Source organism: Sprattus sprattus (genome assembly GCF_963457725.1).
Source record: "Sprattus sprattus genome assembly, chromosome: 9".
In the NCBI taxonomy this organism is placed as follows: domain Eukaryota; kingdom Metazoa; phylum Chordata; class Actinopteri; order Clupeiformes; family Clupeidae; genus Sprattus; species Sprattus sprattus.
The window spans coordinates 22,268,502-22,287,208 of NC_137928.1; the positions used below are offsets into that span (position 1 = coordinate 22,268,502).

At 41.0% G+C, this 18,707-nt stretch overlaps 1 protein-coding gene across 1 annotated transcript in view; it reads left to right on the top strand.

The window, feature by feature from the left end:
- Nucleotides 1-13,082: 13,082 nt before the first annotated feature.
- Nucleotides 13,083-18,707, top strand: part of si (sucrase-isomaltase) — a gene marked incomplete at both ends in the record, with an annotated part of 54,228 nt that continues 48,603 nt past the window's right edge. Inside the window, 5 exons of the mRNA XM_080844299.1 lie at nt 13,083-13,209; nt 13,734-13,825; nt 13,972-14,092; nt 14,190-14,299; nt 17,519-17,670. Coding sequence (XP_080700425.1) covers nt 13,083-13,209; nt 13,734-13,825; nt 13,972-14,092; nt 14,190-14,299; nt 17,519-17,670 — 602 coding nt within the window. The remainder of the gene's footprint in view (nt 13,210-13,733; nt 13,826-13,971; nt 14,093-14,189; nt 14,300-17,518; nt 17,671-18,707) is intronic.

Sequence of the window (18,707 nt, forward strand, 5' to 3'; positions counted from 1 at the left end):
AAAACACGCTGAAGGCAAGGACAATACCAGTGTCTCTCCCTCCGTCAATCCCTCTCTTTTAATCAGGGACCTCTCAGCAGTAGTGGATTACATTTGCCCTCCCGCTCTCCGGCTCTCCTCTGCCACGCTCTCCAGAAGTCTGTGGTGTCGGATGACAGGTTTGTCCCGGACTCGCTAGGTCAGGGGGACACTGAGGGACGCCAGGGGGACACACAGGGACAGATCCCCACCACAGGCCTCACAGTGGGTCACCACGGAGTGATTAACACGAGGACGCCTTTCTCCGACCTCACACTGACTTTAATTAACATCACAGCAGACTAATCTATTAAAGCAGGGGCCTCACGATTTATTATAACCTACGTGGGCGAACAGAAGTGGATAATAAGATGTAATAAGAGCTGGGGGTGGTCAACCTGAGCTTACATAATCAACTCACCAGGATGAATGGAGAGGGATCACCTGTATCCTCTTTTTCCATACTATCTGTACTAGATGAAGACACTGGTGTGAGTGAAAGGGAGTTTTCTGTATGTTGATGTACATGTATGTAATCTTTGAGCTTCCAGCACTAACTAACCCTAGTTAGAGCCTAGAGGACTGCTGAATCATATCTGCCCTTAAAGGTGAGCCTCCTGGACAGATGCTGGCTGATGAGGTGATGGAAGGCATTTTGAGGTTAATTTACTCTGTGCTTTGTCAACGACTCGCTGTGGTGTATATTTTAATGAACTGGCAAGGACTGCATTTCTGTCAGTTGAGTCCTCTAGAATTCAGGATAATTTTGCCAGTGCAATGCATCTTACAAAGTCTTTCTATGTATAAATATTTAGGTATGTATGTATGTGTCTGTGAGAGAGACTGTGTGTGTATGTGTGTGTCAGAGAGAGAGAGGGGGGGGGGGGGGGGGGTATTGGAGGGCATGACTTAGAACATCTCCCCATAGCTGCAGGTGACATCTCTCTGCTGTTATCTGGGATCCCTGACTGGCAGCTCCAACCGCCTCCTTCATGTTTGTCCTAGCCCATGGTTCTCATTGGTTGTCATTAACAGTGAAGGAGCATGGATGCCAGCCCAGAGTCAATGGGGTTGGGTTTGTCACGTTACTGTTGCCCCAGAGGGGGGGGGGGGGGGGGGTTGTCACGTTACTGTTGCCCCAGAGTGGATGGGGTGGGTTTGTCACTGTCCTGTTGCCCCAGAGTCGATGGGGTGGGTTTGTCACGGTACTGTTGCCCCAGAGTCGATGGGGTGGGTTTGTCACGGTACTGTTGCCCCAGAGTCGATGGGGTGGGTTTGTCACGGTACTGTTGCCTCAGAGTCGATGGGGTGGGTTTGTCACGGTACTGTTGCCCCAGAGGGAAGTGAACCGCTGCCCCAGCAGTGCTCCTGGGTTTGTGAGATGTGAGATGTGAGATGTGAGATGGGGCAGTTGTGGTGGGGCACATGTGAACAGGACTTCCCCCTCTCTGTGTAGGTACGAATAAACAATACTGTTACGTCTCTCTCGCTTGTGTCAGCTCACCCTCTGTTCCTCTGCCCTCCATCTCTCTCCCTATATTTCTTTCTCCCTCTATTTCTTTCTCTCTCTCTCTCACTCTCTCTCTCTGTCTTTAAAGTAATTGGGTAAGTGGTTGATTAAGGGTTAACCGAAGCACTGGAGCGTATACTGGCCTGATTAACCTAGGTGAAAAGTGTGTGAAACTATTGATTAACTATTTCATTCCATTTTAATCAGTCTCTGAAAGGATATCGAAATTGGCATTCTGAAGCAAAAAGAGAACTAGACTCATCATAAAAGCATGCAGTGTCCTTGCATAGGGCATGATAGTTAGACATGTTTGTTAGATAATCTTGAAAGGTGCAGTAGGTTACACCAGTGAAGTCCTGTGATAATAACAGTCCGCAAATGAATGAGCTGATTGTAGTCAGGACTTGTTTGTTCATGTCAAATGTTGGTAACCCTTCCTTTTACAGTCCTTATTTATCTGGTAAATATATGGTAAATTACAGTATATCACTTGATAATTACCACAGGTATTAAGTAGCCAAAGGCAGAGAAACTACAGTTGAAATACTAAGATAAAAAACTCCACTATTATCCTTTTACTAGTGCTACCAAAAGATGACTACAAAAAAACGAGAGCTCTGATGACGTGTTTTGGAACATCCCCAACACCCTTGATGTTGAGTTTTTTAGACAAAGATAAAAGATAATTGCTAAGCTATAAGAGATATGTTCCATCTTGGACCTGTATATGGACATAACCTTCTCTGATAAACTGATAAGGTATCAGCCTATACGTGCAAATATTACTGAGCTATGTTGGTGATATTGATATTTGGCAGCAAACTAACACTTAGTGGGTTACAATTGGCAGGCCTACCTAAGAAAGAAGGTAAAAATTCTGATCCATCTCAGCTGTAACAGGCAGCACAGGTCATTCTTTGGTGCACCCATGAGTGCCAAATGTTGTATTTCGTCTCTGAAATTTGAAATTCCTTTTTTGTTGATCATAAAAATTAACTGCAGGGAAACCATCTTATCTTAATGAGTGGATGCTTCAGTTGTTTCATATGAAAGGGAGGCCAGAGGATACAGTGCTGTGCAGTGTGTATAAACCTCATTCCCTGGCATTTTAAGAGATGAGATCTGCATTTCTTAAAAAAGCCTATATTTACAGTACACACCATACTGTGTGAAACACGTGGTTCTCCTTTGCTTTTTATTTGTGTCAGTTAGGTGGGCTGCATATGTGGTCCCCACAGGATCTAGGTGTAGCCATGTGTGTGGGTGGATCCTGGACAGAGAGCCGGCTGTTGGTGGCATTACTGCAATTGCAGCATACGGTATTCGTGGTAATCCATAACTAGTAGCCATCTGCCACCAGACCTTATCACATTCTGTTTAAGGATGGTAAAAGATCAGCGCCAGAAAAGAACACAAAACATGCAGGTTGCTATGCATAATGCTTAAAGAATGCACTTGAAATTACCTGGAAATATGTACAAGGCAATGAAAATGGAAGCATCCTGTCATACAAAACAGAATAAAATACAATAGAATGGACAATACAGCACCGTTGATGAAACACAGTGTCTGTCAAGTGGGCAGTGAAGGTTGTTACTGTCAGGGGCTTCATTTTTTTGTGGGGTATCGCTCTCCCTTTTTTTTAGTGTGTTTGTGTGTGTGTGAATGTGTGCATACGTGTGTGAGTATGTGTGTTTGTGTATGGTGTGTATGTGCGTGTGTATGTGCGTGTGTGTGTGCGTGTGTGTGTGTGTGTGTATGTGTATTTGTGTTTGGTGTGTATGTGCGTGTGTATGTGCGTGTGTGTGTGTGCGTGTGTGTGTGTGTGTGTGGTGTGTGTTTGTGTGTGTGTGTGTGTGTGTGTGTGTATGTGTGTGTGTGTGTGTGTGTGTGTGTGTGTGTGTGTGTGTGTGTGTGTGTGTGTGTGTGTGTGTGGGTGTGTGTGTGTGTGTGTGCAGGTGTACATATACTGTATATGTGTGTGTGTTTGTGTAAAAAGGCTGGGCAGGTGTGTCTGTACTCTGTATTTCAATTGTGTTGTCAATGTAACGCAGAGGGGTATTCAGCTGTCAAACATCTGCTATTCTCAACTGAAGCATTTAAATGCTAGAATCTAATGTCAAACAAGCACATCTATTTTACCTTGAGCATTATCCTCTTCTTCAAAAAGCCCTAATACCTGCTGTTTTATCATTTACTTTCCACCCTTGGCCAGCATCTTTCCATAAATGGTGTATTTTCTTCTAGTAGTTTCTTGAAACCCGAATTGTTCCGAATGCATTCATGGGATGTAATTACTTTTTGTTAAACTGCAAATGCTTTCAACAAAGCCAGACACTAACAGCAGAAATTAAATACAAGTATTGCCCTTGTAGCATTGAAATAGCCCAAATAAACTATTTATTTATTGGTTTACTTATTTTTGTCCTGATAATACTGAGGATGAGAAATACAGGATTAAGTAAGTGTTTGGTAACATCTTTTTATAGCTGTGTACTGAGTGACAGCCAAACTAATAGCTCATGTCTCTCACTAAACACGTCCTAGTGCTTACAAAATGGAACTTGCACAATAAATGTGAACTGCCGTTCCTAAAGCAACTTGAAGATAATATCTCATCAGGACACCCTCAGATTTCTGTTGTAGCCGTCTGCTTTGGCGGTGACTTTGGATAAGTAAGAACAAACAGCAGGCATGCAGTTTCAGGGTGAAATAAAACTGAAATATGGTAGGTCATTTAATTGATTTATTTGAATGCCCATTTCAGTGGGATGATGTAACACACTTAGCAACATTACTTCTAGATATAGTAGCGAGTTGGTGTGGTTAATGTAGGCCTACTGCATTTGGTGATTACACAAATTAGGCCATGGCTGCTTATTTTGGGTTTTAATAGGCTGTGGCGAAAGAATGTTAAAAAATATATATATTTTGAAGTATGAAATAGAATATCAATTAGGTACAAACAGCACCTATATGTGTACCAAATAATACAATTCCAAAGAAATCCCTTTCAGAAGTTAAAATTGCCCTAGTTTGAGGGTTGATAATGTTAAGGCAACCCATTCAGTAGGAACATTAAGTTAGACGATTTACTCATACAGCAATACCTTTTTGTTTACTATTGGCAGCAACCAACAGATATATTTCCCCTCTTTCTACATAGCTAGAGTAGAAAGTTACAGGTGGAACGCTAAGGAAGAAAGTTACATTCGGGAGCCTTCATAAGCAAACAAGATGTGGCTCCACATTAAATTATCCCACTTTTTCATTATCCACATGTCTCAAATGTTGTATGATGTAACATAGCTGAACAGGACACATGATATGTCCACTAACAACATAAAGAAGGGGGCAACATACATCAAAACCAACAATATTTATTGACTGATCTTGAAAGTAAAAATCATAGTTGTGTTGTGTGACGTCCTTATTGGTTTTATTAAACGGCTCTTCTTAATGCTGTAGAATGCTCCATTCACTTGAATGGGGCTTCCCAACGTTCTGTGGTCATACATTTTTTCATATTTGACCGTTGCTATGCATTATTGACCGCTGTCAAGGGAAGTGGCCTTTTTGCTTCTGATTCACTTCTTTCGTAGCATTACGCAAGTAGTCTGGTAACTTATTTCAGCGGATGGTTGAGCAGCTGTGTTCTAAAGAATGTTCAACGTCTTTGAAGTTCAACGTCTTTGGCAAACTATTTCTCTGCTTTTTAACACTACGAATGGTAACAAATCAATTGTAAGAAGACACACTGTGTTAAGTAATTTTTTTCGTTTTGGCAAGTAGCCGTGTAATAAGCGGATAATGTAGAACGCCGGTCATTATCGGGAAAATAAGCCCCTTCAGGCCCTGTCCATGCTTTTTTTCCCGATAATGACCGGCATTCCCTTACTTACCATAGGCTTTTACGTCCATTACTTATGACACGACATCGAGGGGCGAGCCCTCCCGGAAGCCATAGAATATGCAGTTAGAGCTCTGTTTTGTGAAAAAAATGGATTTAACATGGGAGTCAATGGGAGAGGCCTGGGCTAAATTCACTTTGCCCCAAATAGCCCCATAGGGGCGGGGCCATTTGAAGCACGACTTTTGCCTTGACTGCCTGGCTGTTACCTGATTGGACAAAGACATTCAAAGGCATATCAGACGGTCTAGTGGTAGAATCCGACAGAAAAAAAATATGACATTTACATTTAGTCGTTTAGCAGGCGCTTTAATCCAAAGCGATTTACATAGAAATTGAATTTATACAAGTTCAACAAGTTGTTCACCAATAGTTTGTATTCCATCTACAACATCAGATCTGTACATGAACACCAGATGTTTTAAGCACACATGCTAAATGGAGCGCTAAAGGACTGTGAGTAGCAGTTAGCTGATTTGATACTAACTACTTACTAACCGAGAGTGAGGTCATGTAGGGACATATCAGACTGAGGCTGTAACATATCTACCGAGCGATAGTGAGGTTGATACGGCAAAGCCGAAGTCTGATATGTCCCTGCATGCCCGAACGGTCGAGGTTAGTTAGTTATTTATATATGGCATTTTTAGCTCTTTTCATTTTGAGAATAAATGATAATTGTAAATAGAAAATATGTCTTTTTGTTCAGCACTCAAGTCTTCTCACGACAGTGTGTTTCAGGAGTTGCCCAGCAAACAATGACTTGCTAACTTCAAGTTACAATGATCAATAGAAAACGGACAACAGGGCTCAGCTTAAATGGCTTTAATTTACAGTTAAACACAAGGTTTTCAAACTATAGTAGTCAAGTCTTCATCATCACTTTCAATAACACATTTTCGCTGCTTCTGAATTGTACTGACCTGTACTAAGTCCTATAAAGTATTACCCGATATCAAAATGTTGGCGAAGTCTTGAGTCTTTATTCTTCAACTGTCATCAACTGTCATGGTACCACGACATTCAACTGGTTTCCTGTTCTCAGATAATTTCATAATAGAAGTCCTGATTCTATCACTACTTATAATTATATGCTAATGGCTGTTGATATATTGCTAATTTTAAAGGATGTAACGTTTAGTACTTGGTACATGGTATCGCTCATTGTTGACGTCACTGGAGGGCAATAAGAATACTTATCAGACTGCAGACCGGCAAGGACGTCAATATGTGGCTGGCATGACTACCCATTACCCAGGTAGCAATCTGACGTTGGGCCAACGTTGGGTTTGGTTGGCTAGGTTGGGCTGACCTATGTTGGCCCAACGTCAGACTGCTAGCTGGGTAGCCAATTAGAATGCTTACTGTAGTTGCCATGTAATAAATTATATTATTGCATTATAATAGCTTTCTGTTAGAATCAAGCAAGCAAATGTCAGTTGTTAGGCCTTTTTGAGCACTTTACATCAGGATTTTATTTTTTTCCTTTTCCCATAGGCAGTGCGTCGCCCCAATCGCCCTTATGGAGCCTCCCCTGGTCATGGTGATGAAGTTTTTCTGAGCTGCTTTTTGCATTCTCTCACAATAGTTTTTGCATTCCCATGCATTAAATGTAGTAAGGTTAAGCCAAAGTATTAAAAGGGACCATATTGCAAGGTAATGGAAAACTTTTGCTCATGACAAAAACAAATCACCATGACCCTTCAGGACTCTGTCAACTGTGCCATGTTCACATAATTTATTATTTTGTTTGCACACAAAAATGTTCATGTACACAAATTGAATTATGTTATACGGACAAGATAGCAAGATAGCCCAAAGTCTTCAACTGTTGCTAGATAAAGTCTGTAACTTCATCTATATCTGCATAGCCTTCACATTGAATTTACTTACTGTCCTTCAGAATTTGAAGCAATTTTGACAAGTCACAATGCCATGTTCTGTGGTTAGAGGAGCGAGAATGTCTTTGTAGGTTAAGACATTCCTAGATTAAAATACAACTTTATTGTGCAAATTATTGTTAAGACCTAAGTCCGTGATTCTGGTGAATGGTTGTTGATATTTTGTGTGCACCAGTTGTTCACCAATAGTTTGTTTTCCATCTACAACATCAGAACTGTACATGAACACCAGATGTTTTTAAGCACAGGAGAGCTAGAGGACTTTGAGTAGCAGTTAGCTGATTTGATACATTATAATATTGCATTATAATAGCTTTCTCTCCATTTCTGTTAGAATCAAGCAAGCAAATGTCATTTGTTAGAACTTTTTGAGCACTGTATCATTAATTTGGGGGCACAAGAAAAGTATTTTGTACGCAAAAGACAACTTTCATATGAACAAGATAACAAATACTGCAAACAAAATGATAAATTGCGCTCACAAAATAATAAATTGTGTGCAGTATAATCTTTTAACAAATAAAAATACTTTCTTTCAGGAATTCAGCGGCTTTGTAACTCTGCCATTACCCCATGATCCTAATGTTCTGGTATTCAGGCCCTTTAGAAGGGAATCGTTATACAGGAAAAAAGTATTTCACGTTTGCAAACCAGCCTACTGTGTTGTCAGAGCAGGACATTACAACTGGCCTAAACAGAACAGAATGATGTGAAGTATAATTATATGTTTTTTGTCTTTTGTCTTTTGTCAAGATGAGGGAGAAGAAAACATTTCATAGGTATAATAAAAAAAGCAAATGTATCTAGTTGCAGATTAGTGGTAAGGTGCAATTTTGTCATCTTAGTGGTCTCTTGGAACACCGACAATTGTGTATGTCGATTAGAGTGGAAAATTCTTAATTTTAGTGTTGTGATCAAAGCTGGGAATGTCCAGTGGAATATGAATTCAGAAGACTCCCTCTAAAGCCATTTGAGCAATAAAGAAAAGGATGTTTCATAACAACAAGGTTCACAAACACTGACAAATCTCTTATGAAACCTAAAGTAAACCAGTGTATTTTCATTAAATTGTGCTTATGTGGAGTTGACAACCAGCAAAACACATGTGAATCAATTCGAATACATGGCAATACAGAGAAGCTGTTTCAAAGACTTATGTTGAGGTAATGGAGACATAAAGCATAAGGTCATGCAAAGTTTTGTACCCCACTTAAGTGCCTAATAGCCTTTATTACTTTAATTTGATTAGCAATTGCATTATTTAATTAGTCATTTGTTGTAGAGGTGAGATTCTATAGAAAATGTATACATCCAAAGTAGCAGGCCTACCACTTGTTGCACTCTGTCTGTTGATATACAACATAAAAGCATGAAAGCTGTATGAAACGTTTAAGACCTATTGAAACATTATGTTGAACCGTCTGATAGATAAAAAAAAAAAAATGCTTTAGACCTTTTACTCCGAATCAATCAACTATCTTCATTCCCTGAATATATGTTTATTATGTGAGAGGGGCACAAAAGTATAAACAGGTCTGGCAAATGGGGCAAAGCACCGGATTGCATATTGCTGGATGAAGGCTAGACAACTTCAAGTTCAACAATGTATTGTTGTTAATTGCCATGAGACCAGACATGGTGTTGTATTCTGAGTGTGTGTGCATTGTTGTTTATTGAGGTAGCAATTCCCTTTTGAAGATGCGATTGAGGAAGCATTTGAAAGGAAGTATACGCAACTGGTAGCGAAGCAAGGCAACAAGGTTAGCAAACACACACAACCAGTGGAGATTTTTTTTTTACAGGCTTTGTAGCTAAATCAAATCACTTCTGTAAGTACTGTGGACCTAATTTAAAGAAACACTGATGAAGGTGCCTGCTTGAAATCAACAGTGAAACGCTCATGGAATCAGCTTTGTTGTTGTTGTTGTATCCTGCTGCTCAGGCTCTATAGTTAGGCCGTCATATACAGTGGTTGTGTTTAGCAGTTGGGGTTGTGGCCTACAAACAGCGCATGTTGTACTGTTAAGGAGGACCTTTATTGATCCTGAGTACAACATGCGGTGCGTGCTATGGCTGTTATCAACCAGTTGTGCATTGCTGTGGCATCCTGCTGCTTAGGATCTATAGTTGGGCAATTGTTTAATAGGTTGTTGGGTATGTGAACTTGCATGAGACAGTGAGAGGATTGGCCGCTATGGGAAGTCCCCAACTATATAGCACAAGGAATCCTCCTGTGTATAACTAAAATAAAATAGGGTTCATATACAGTACATGTAAACACAAACATGTTGAATGTACAACAACCCAGTGCTGATCCAAACAGTGCACATTCTCTGCACAATCTGGTGTGTTATCTTATCATCATCTTCTTTATGAAGACATAAACAATGAGTTTAGTAATATTTTGTTTGTTTTTACCCATTGTGATAAAAAAATGCCTTCAAAATTGGTTTCCAACACTTTGAAATATCTTCTTCACAGACCTCTGTGACCTGATTGCCCCTCAAGGCTAAACATTTTCAGGGCCAGTGACAGTCTTTCACTCTCCTCGCCATCTTCACTTTATCTCTGGCTGACCCTTGGTGACCTTTCATTCCCTCGCTCTCTATATATCTGAAACATTCAGTGTAACACTCCTTCCCCCATAGAGGCTACTCACTGTAATTGCCTTGGGTTGTATCAATCTCTTTTTCTGTAGATCTTCCCTCTCTCCCTCTACCTATTTCTCTATCTAGCCAGATAGCCTTGTGGCGCACATTCATTTTCTTTGCCATCCTGATCCATGATGCTGGTCACCTACAAGCCAGCCATAAATGTAGTTTGGTACCCAGTCTCATTCACGCATTAATACCTTCATTCAATTACTTTTATTATTTTTTCTACCCCTTACTTTCTCCCTGGAATTGCTGTCCAGCTTCAAGTCAGCTGCAATGCCAACTTGCTGCTCAAGAGAACATCGAATTCCAATCAGTTTCCAATGTGCCAAAACTGGAATTGGCAATTCAATCCTGAGTATCGATCTGTTCAGTTTAGTCCAGGCCTTAGCCATGATGGCTGACTAGCACGGCATTAAATGTGATGTAGCAATTAAAGTTAGTTGGTGGGGGATGAAATGAGACAAAACAACCTTTTTTTTTCATTATTCTTTTCCCCTCCAGTTTTGCTTATTTTATGGTGGAACATTGTTTCTGTCATGTTCAGGCGCGTTTCATTCAGCTCTGGCTAGCACATTATATGGTCCCTCATAAAGGCTTACCAAACCATGCAGATCACCTACTCCCTCATAATGGCCCTCAGCTGAGGCACAAAGGTGAGGGCCAGGACAGTAAAACACCTCAGTGGGTAAGGTGGGTTTTCCCACAGACTCTTTAAGCAATTGTTATATCACAAATTACTGTCTGATTATTGAACACAAATGGGTAGAGAAGAATGGTCGCTGCACCTATTAAGTGTATTATTACTTGCCATGTATGTTCATTTTAAATTACCGATTTTTTTTTTTACAAAATGCAGCCAAAAAAATGTCAGAGGAGACACTAGCATAGGATAAACATCGCTTTTACAACCCAATCTAACTGTTCAGCCATGTTATACATAAACCAAAGGACAGCTCCATCAGGTTAAACTGTAAACAGTCACCTTACGTGACAGTGTCATATAAGGGTTAATTGTATGTGGATGAATATTGTGCAGTGTTTTCCACAGATAGCTACTACGTGCTTTTCCTCATTGATAACTTAAGTGTGGCCATAAAATAGACTAGATGCATCACAAACACAATCTCTCTCACAGACACACACACACACACACACACACACACACACACCCACACAAACAAACACACACACACACACATGCATACATGATTTCAATTCTAGTAAACATGCTTTGATGTGTGTCCACATAAATATGTCCTCACAAACATGTTCATTATCTTGAGCCAAACACAGATACAATGTATGCTGAATAGAGCTTGCTGAGAGTAATGAGGATCATGTTGTGATCATAATAATATGTGTTTGTCATGTTGACATGATTTGTGACATTTATTCTACACTGTATTCCCCACTCATGTTTGTCTCATTCTTCAAGAACTTCTACCTTTCTTGCTCTGTCCTTGCTTTCTTTTATTATGCTCTCTCATTCTCTCTCTCTCCCCCCACACACACACCCACACACACACACCTCCCACTTCTCTCTCTGTCTGGCCACCACAAAAAGATTACTTTTCCAAGACTCTACTTCATAACACAGAGAACCTAGTCCTAGGTCAGGAGTGTGCTCTTTGCTTTACTTTGACCTTGAATTCCAAACTTTGAGAGTGTGGAGTAATACTGCGCTAGGAGGCAAAGGTAAGAAGCATGCAAATGTCTCTCGTTCTTTGCATATAGAAATATTCGGTTAGTCAGTATTGTGTGCTGAAAAATGTTTGAACACTGGCTGGTCATAGGGTGAGATAATATTGCTAAAATTCTGCAAATGATTAATGTCTACCCTAGATTTAAGTCTTATTTACATGTGACATGAGAAAAGCTGAATAATACTAACACTGGGAATAATCTCAGTTTTACTCATGTGTGCCAGTACTGAATATGAAACTGTAGAAATGAACCGATTAAGGAGTCCCCAGAGTTGACAGTTTGCAGGGTTTAATATTTAAGGACATTTTGTTATTTTAGGGATGATCATTGCTAGCCTTTTTGGCATTCAATAGGTTTGTAGGTGAACCTATGAGCCTTATTACAAATAAATCATGTAGCATGCTGGCTCAAACCAACACAAATGCTTCCCCTCAGAATGGCTGCCATAATAATGTACCTTATAAATGAACTTGAACTTGAACTTGAATTTTTGAAAGTTCTGGCTTTAATATTTGAAGTCGTGATTCTTATTTAGTGCTCAGTAACACACAACTTTTGAAGAATGTTTTTTCTATCATAAAGGGTTCATTGGGCCTTGAAAGAACCTTGACATTCTTTTCCAGTTTTGTGTCCTGTGTTTTTTTTATTCTCCTAGGTGTTCAGAAGAATGCTATACACCATTTTATATCTAAATTATAAACACAGTCCACAGCATGTTTTTCAGTCTTTCTCCCTCTCTCTACTTGACATCCCCTTAGTCTTTGGTTCTATTCCTTGTGGATCTGCCCATGGTAGTGCAGAGTGGTGATAGGGTTTGATTTGTACAACACTGCTCTGGTTTGAGCAATGAACTGATTGATGCTCAGTCTTAAGTGCTTGAGCAGTAAGGAAAGCCAACAGGTCTTGTATTCATCACGCTAATTGCATGTGAGGACTGACTGAATGTCTTCAGCATGGATGAATGTAGGATATTGAATGTGTTGTATTCATGTTCCATTCATCTCAGGAGAGGTTAATTGAATGGCAGCTGAGTTTTAACCTTGGAGGTAAATATATCTCACTCAAGAAAATCTTTCACCTGAAAGGAGGGAAAACAAATTCCCTGAATTTGGCCCTTACCTGTATCTGATTTGGACTTGAGTCAGGAGTAAATTATTAACTCAGTTCATAATGGCAAATAACAGCAATTAAATAATGAAAATGTTTCATTCAAATATTGTTATTTACATTATTATCTTAAAAGTGACCATTTAGTTTTAGTTGAGGATTTCTAGTTTATTAATCATATTTCCTCATATAGTCCTGGTGGTGTCCAAGTGCATGCATTTGTGTGAGCTGTTTTTCTTTTGTCTTTGAATGTCATTGTGTGCTGGTCGCTGGAGATGGGGAAGAGGAAGTTCTCCGGGATGGAACTCATCCTCATGGCGATGTTCCTCCTGGTCAGCGTGGTCGCCGTGGTGCTGGTGGTGCTGCTGGCCACAGGGGAGCCTGCGGTGATCACAGAGGGTGGTGAGTCGGGAGAATCCGCGCAGAGTACACACACACTTACGCACGCACCCACGCACGCACGCACGCACGCACGCACGCACACACACACACACACACAACCACACACACACACACAGGACAGGATGGCCAGTCAGAGAGCCAGGCCATGGTAGACCGGGATAGCATTACCAACTGGATACTCAGTGAACGCTCAGTAAGTGAGGCTGTCTGATGACTGCATTAAGATACAGATATTATGACAGCTGTCATTCTCAATCCTCATATTCAGCTTTGACGTTGGTCTGAGTTGGCTATTTATAAATGTCTAACTGAAGCCGGGGACAATTAGCTGCGCCTGCACAGTACCCTTAAATCAACCTAGAGTTAACCTTGGACATGAGGTACCAAAGCGCAACCTCATTATCGAGTTGATGGAATGGCCTGTCTGTCCGTCTGTCTGTCCGTCTGTCTGGGAAACTTTTTGGGAGGTGATGTCAGGATAGTAGCACTCAGAATGTTTACAAACTGTCTGTGGGGATTGGCAGAGACGACAAAGCCACCGGAGGTTGTCCCCCAGTGCCGGAACATGCCGCTGGCTGAGCGAGTGGAATGTTTCCCAGACTCGGGTGCCTCTCAGGTAGGTCCTCATTACATCTCACTCATGCTAAACAATCTCTGCCATCTGTGGGCAAGATCGCAGGGCAAAGAAGTTTGTGTTTGTAGACTGATTTGGCATGGTTTGAACTTCTGTCTGACGCAATCCCCTATGATGTTTCCCCCTAGAGAAAGTGTCTGGAGCGTGGGTGCTGCTGGAAGCCTCTTGATGAAACCAATGTGCCTTGGTGCTTCTTCTCGGAAAACCACGGATACAATGTGACTAGTGATCATCAGCCAAGCAGTACAAGTGAGATCCTGTCTGGACGTATCAGTATTGTTAAAAATGACATGGTGGTGTTGAATTGTGCCCTGCTCAACATGACCTCTTCTTATGTTTCCTCCAGAGGTGGAAGCTGTCCTAAAGAGAAAGACAGCTCCCTCCCTCTTTGGAGCAGACATCGAGGAACTGTCCTTCCATGCTGAGATGCAGACAGAGAACCGACTGCGCTTTAAGGTGAGTTAAAGTGCATATGACACCTCAATACAAAATTTTTCAAATAAATAAAACAAAGGAGGTATTACACAATCGATATACAGCCGCGGAAAAAATTAAGAGACCACTTCAAAATGATCAGTTTCTCTGGTTTTACTATTTATTGGTATGTGTTAAAGTAAAATGTACATTTTTGTTTTATTCTATAACCTACTGGCAACATTCCTACCAAATTTAAAATAAAAATATTGTCATTTAGATCATTTATTTGCAGAAAAATGACAATTGGTCAAAATAGCAAAAAAGATGCAGTGTCTTCAGATCTCGAATAATGCAAAGAAAACAGGCTCATATTCATTTTTAAACTACACAATACTAATGCTTTAACTTAGGAAGAGTTCAGAAATCAATATTTGGTGGAATAACCTTGATTTAAAATCACAACTTTCATGTGTCTTGGCATGCTCTCCACCAGTCTTTCACATTGCCGTTGGGTGACTTTATGCTACTCCTGGCGCAAGAATTCAAGCAGCTCGGCTTCTTTTCATGGCTTGTGACCATCCATCTTCCTCTTGATCACATTTCAGAGGTTTTTTATGGGATTCAGGTCTCGAAATTGGGCTGGCCATGACAGGGTCCTGATCTGGTGGTACTCCATCCACACCTTTACTGGCCTGGCTGTGTGGCATGGAGCATTGCTCTGCTGGAAAAAACACTTCTCAGAGTTGGGGGACAACGTTGTACTTTGCCTGGCTGAGGTTTGTAAAAGACCATAAGGATTGAAAAAAGCGGACTGGAGGTTCTTCTACGTTCGTCTTCTCTGATGAGTCCGATTTCACAGTAGGTGCAAGACTCTCTGGCTTGTAGGCCTCTCCAGGTCTCCGTCTAACCATCAGACGACCATGTGTTGGGCAAAGCTGAAAATTGGACTCATCAGAGAAGACGAACTAGAAGACCCTCCAGTCCGCTTTTTTCAATCCTTATGGTCTTTTACAAACCTCAGCCAGGCAAAGTACAACGTTGTCCCGGAAGAAAAACTTGCTTCCTTTTGCTCTGACAATGTTCCCCAACTCTGAGAAGTGTTTTTTACAGCAGGGCAATGCTCCATGCCACACAGCCAGGCCAGTAAAGGTGTGGATGGAGTACCACCAGATCAGGACCCTGTCATGGCCAGCCCAATTTCGAGACCTGAATCCCATAAAAAACCTCTGAAATGTGATCAAGTGGAAGATGGATGGTCACAAGCCATGAAAAGAAGCCGAGCTGCTTGAATTCTTGCGCCAGGAGTAGCATAAAGTCACCCAACGGCAATGTGAAAGACTGGTGGAGAGCATGCCAAGACACATGAAAGTTGTGATTTTAAATCAAGGTTATTCCACCAAATATTGGTTTCTGAACTCTTCCTAAGTTAAAGCATTAGTATTGTGTAGTTTAAAAATGAATATGAGCTTGTTTTCTTTGCATTATTCGAGATCTGAAGACACTGCATCTTTTTTGCTATTTTGACCAATTGTCATTTTTCTGCAAATAAATGATCTAAATGACAATATTTTTATTTGAAATTTGGTAGGAATGTTGCCAGTAGGTTATAGAATAAAACAAAAATGTACATTTTACTTTAACACATACCAATAAATAGTAAAACCAGAGAAACTGATAATTTTGAAGTGGTCTCTTAATTTTTTCCGCGGCTGTATATGTTTACTTAAAATATATTCATATACTTGTTAAAATCAACATTTGAATTCCGCGCCACTGAGCTACCGACTTCCCAAGTGACTCACTTCCGCCCCGTGTTATACAATGGAAATGACGGCAACAGCGGGACTCTTTTGAACTTGGTCACTGTCAACAAGGTCAAAGTCGTCCTTACCATTCGGTGTTTTGCAGTCTCTGCATATCTCTCGGAATTTCGCCTACCGCGTTTCCGTGCGCCCCATCCACATGCACATTGTCAGGGGCGGAGTGGGACCCAAAAATCCACCAGGAAAATTTTGTCTGCACCGGCCCACCACCGGCTCACAACGAGCCCATCTGGCCCAAGTTACGTTCACTGTACAAAGGCAGAGCGATACGCAGGTGCCATTTCCCATGAGGCTTTGCTTCAACCATTCTACATGAATTTTTGAACAAAAAAAAACAATTTAAATCACTGGCCAATTTATATTTGTATGAAAGTTATAGAACGTCTGAATGAAAAGAATTAGATCAAGATAGGAGGTTAAACAAAAATCAGTAGGCTGGATTAATGAAAGTTAGTTCGACACACACCATAAGTGAGAAGTAGATCGACAACAAGTGTTATATATATTGGTTGGACTCCCACCAGATTCAGCTGTCGGAGCATATGGCGTTTTACACAGGAACAAGATTTGATTGACATTTATTTTAACTCAATGGGCCGCTCATGAACTTTCCACGGCTGCGTGCAGTCTTCAGGCTGCTTCTTGTGAGCTCATTGGCCTGCCAAGACGACCGGGAAATCTCCCGGTCGTCCCGATGGCCACTCCGCCTCTGCACATTGTCATCGTTTTCAAACCTCGCCTCTTTTGCTGGCTCGTCATCCAGATAGGGCTTGAATCGGTACGGCTCAATGCCCACAATCTCGTGTACTAACTGATGCGGATCATAGTCTTCCTCAATTTCTGAATCTTCGCTCGAGTCTGTGACATAAACTTGCTCAAAATCGGACTTCTTCACCGTCCATCACTAGTTCTAGAATGCAGTCTACCGACGCTGACGTCACTGAACCACCTGACAGATTTCAGGTAAGCCCGCAACTGTTTTACGATAAGAGTCGCGAAAAACACACTTTGAAACTCCGTACAAACTTCATTTTTCAATCTTCAGGTTTAAACATGACTTCAAACTTCATGTTTTATGTATAGTTTTGATACTTATATGCCTTTTACCTTTTTTTAAGGTGTCATACGCACTTTAAGGGTTCAGTGTGTAGTTTTTAGTGGCATTTATTTGTAGAAATGGAATATAGTATTCATAATTGTGTACAATTAGCTGTAACTATGAATCGTTAGCTTAGAATGAGCCCTTCAGATCTATACAGGGAGTTGGTCCTCTTCCACGGAGTCCGCTGTGTTGCGTTTTTAGATGCCACTTAAAACTACACACTGTTACTTTAAACCAAAAATAGCTTAAAGATATATTTAGGCTAAAAGAATATCTCTCTGGAAATGATCACTAATCTCTTTTTCCAATTTTTCACTACTCACCCCTCTTAAGATTACAGATGCCCACAAGCCCAGGTTTGAGGTACCCCATGAACACGTGAAGCCTCCCGCCAGTCCTCCAACAGGCCCACTTCAATACGAGCTGGAGCTCATCAAGCAGCCTTTTGGCATCCGAGTTCGTAGGGCATCCTCCAAAAAAGTCTTGTGAGTGCAACACACACACACACACACACACACACACATACACACACACACACACATCCTATCTTTGTTCCAGCTGTCTTGAGTCGATCATGTATCTGGCTCAGTGGCTCACATCTGTCAGGGTCCAGAATATGTAATTTGACTCTCCTTATTTGTAACCAACAAACATAAGCTGGAGACAACATTCATGTAGGGAGTAAGAGGGAAAATTTGCATCGCCGGCACTAATGGACCGTTTACCTCTGCTGCACGGGCTAGCATGTAACATGCTAGCCTCATTCATGCTGACATGAGCTTGAGTGGCTGTCAAGATGGAGCAGCAATAATCACAGTAGTTAGCTGACACTCTTGTCATATCGCTGTAGATCCCCTAGGGGGGGGGGGGGGACACTCAGTTTTCCATGTACTGATCTGATTATTATGCCGTTCTTTTTGGAAAGAGGAGCCTGGTTTGTTTGGCTTGTTAGGTGCCACTCAGCCATGTGTGGAAAAGACAGTAATTATAGTGGGTGTCATTCAGCAGTTCACGTGTACGAACAGGAGTCAATTACCCCTCAGATGCAAAGCTCAATTAAAGCCTCATTATGAAAGAAGAGGAGAAATGTGATGGACCACTTATCCGTCCCCATTCCTGTCATCTTCCTGTTATTCAAGGCAGTTGTGAGTGAATGTTACTCTTTTTGTTTATCAGTTTTGTATGCCGTGAGAGTGGTGGCTGTTGTCCTGGTTAAAGTCTGCTTGTTATCATTGATGGTGGAAGTCTTTTGGACAGTTGATCACTGGACAGCATCAACTTTGTTGGTTTATAACTTCTAGACATATAAAAGTATATGACGTATAATGTTAATCATGACTTGATTGTTTTGCAGCTCTGATAAGCTTAACAGCAGATAATAGTTCACATGCACAATTCAATTGATGTGAAATTTTGCAGCTATAAAAAAAAAAACATGGGAAATTGTATTACCCTGAAGAATAAGCAATAAAAAGACACATGATACTCAAGGGGGAATACAGATTAACTGACACCACCGTTC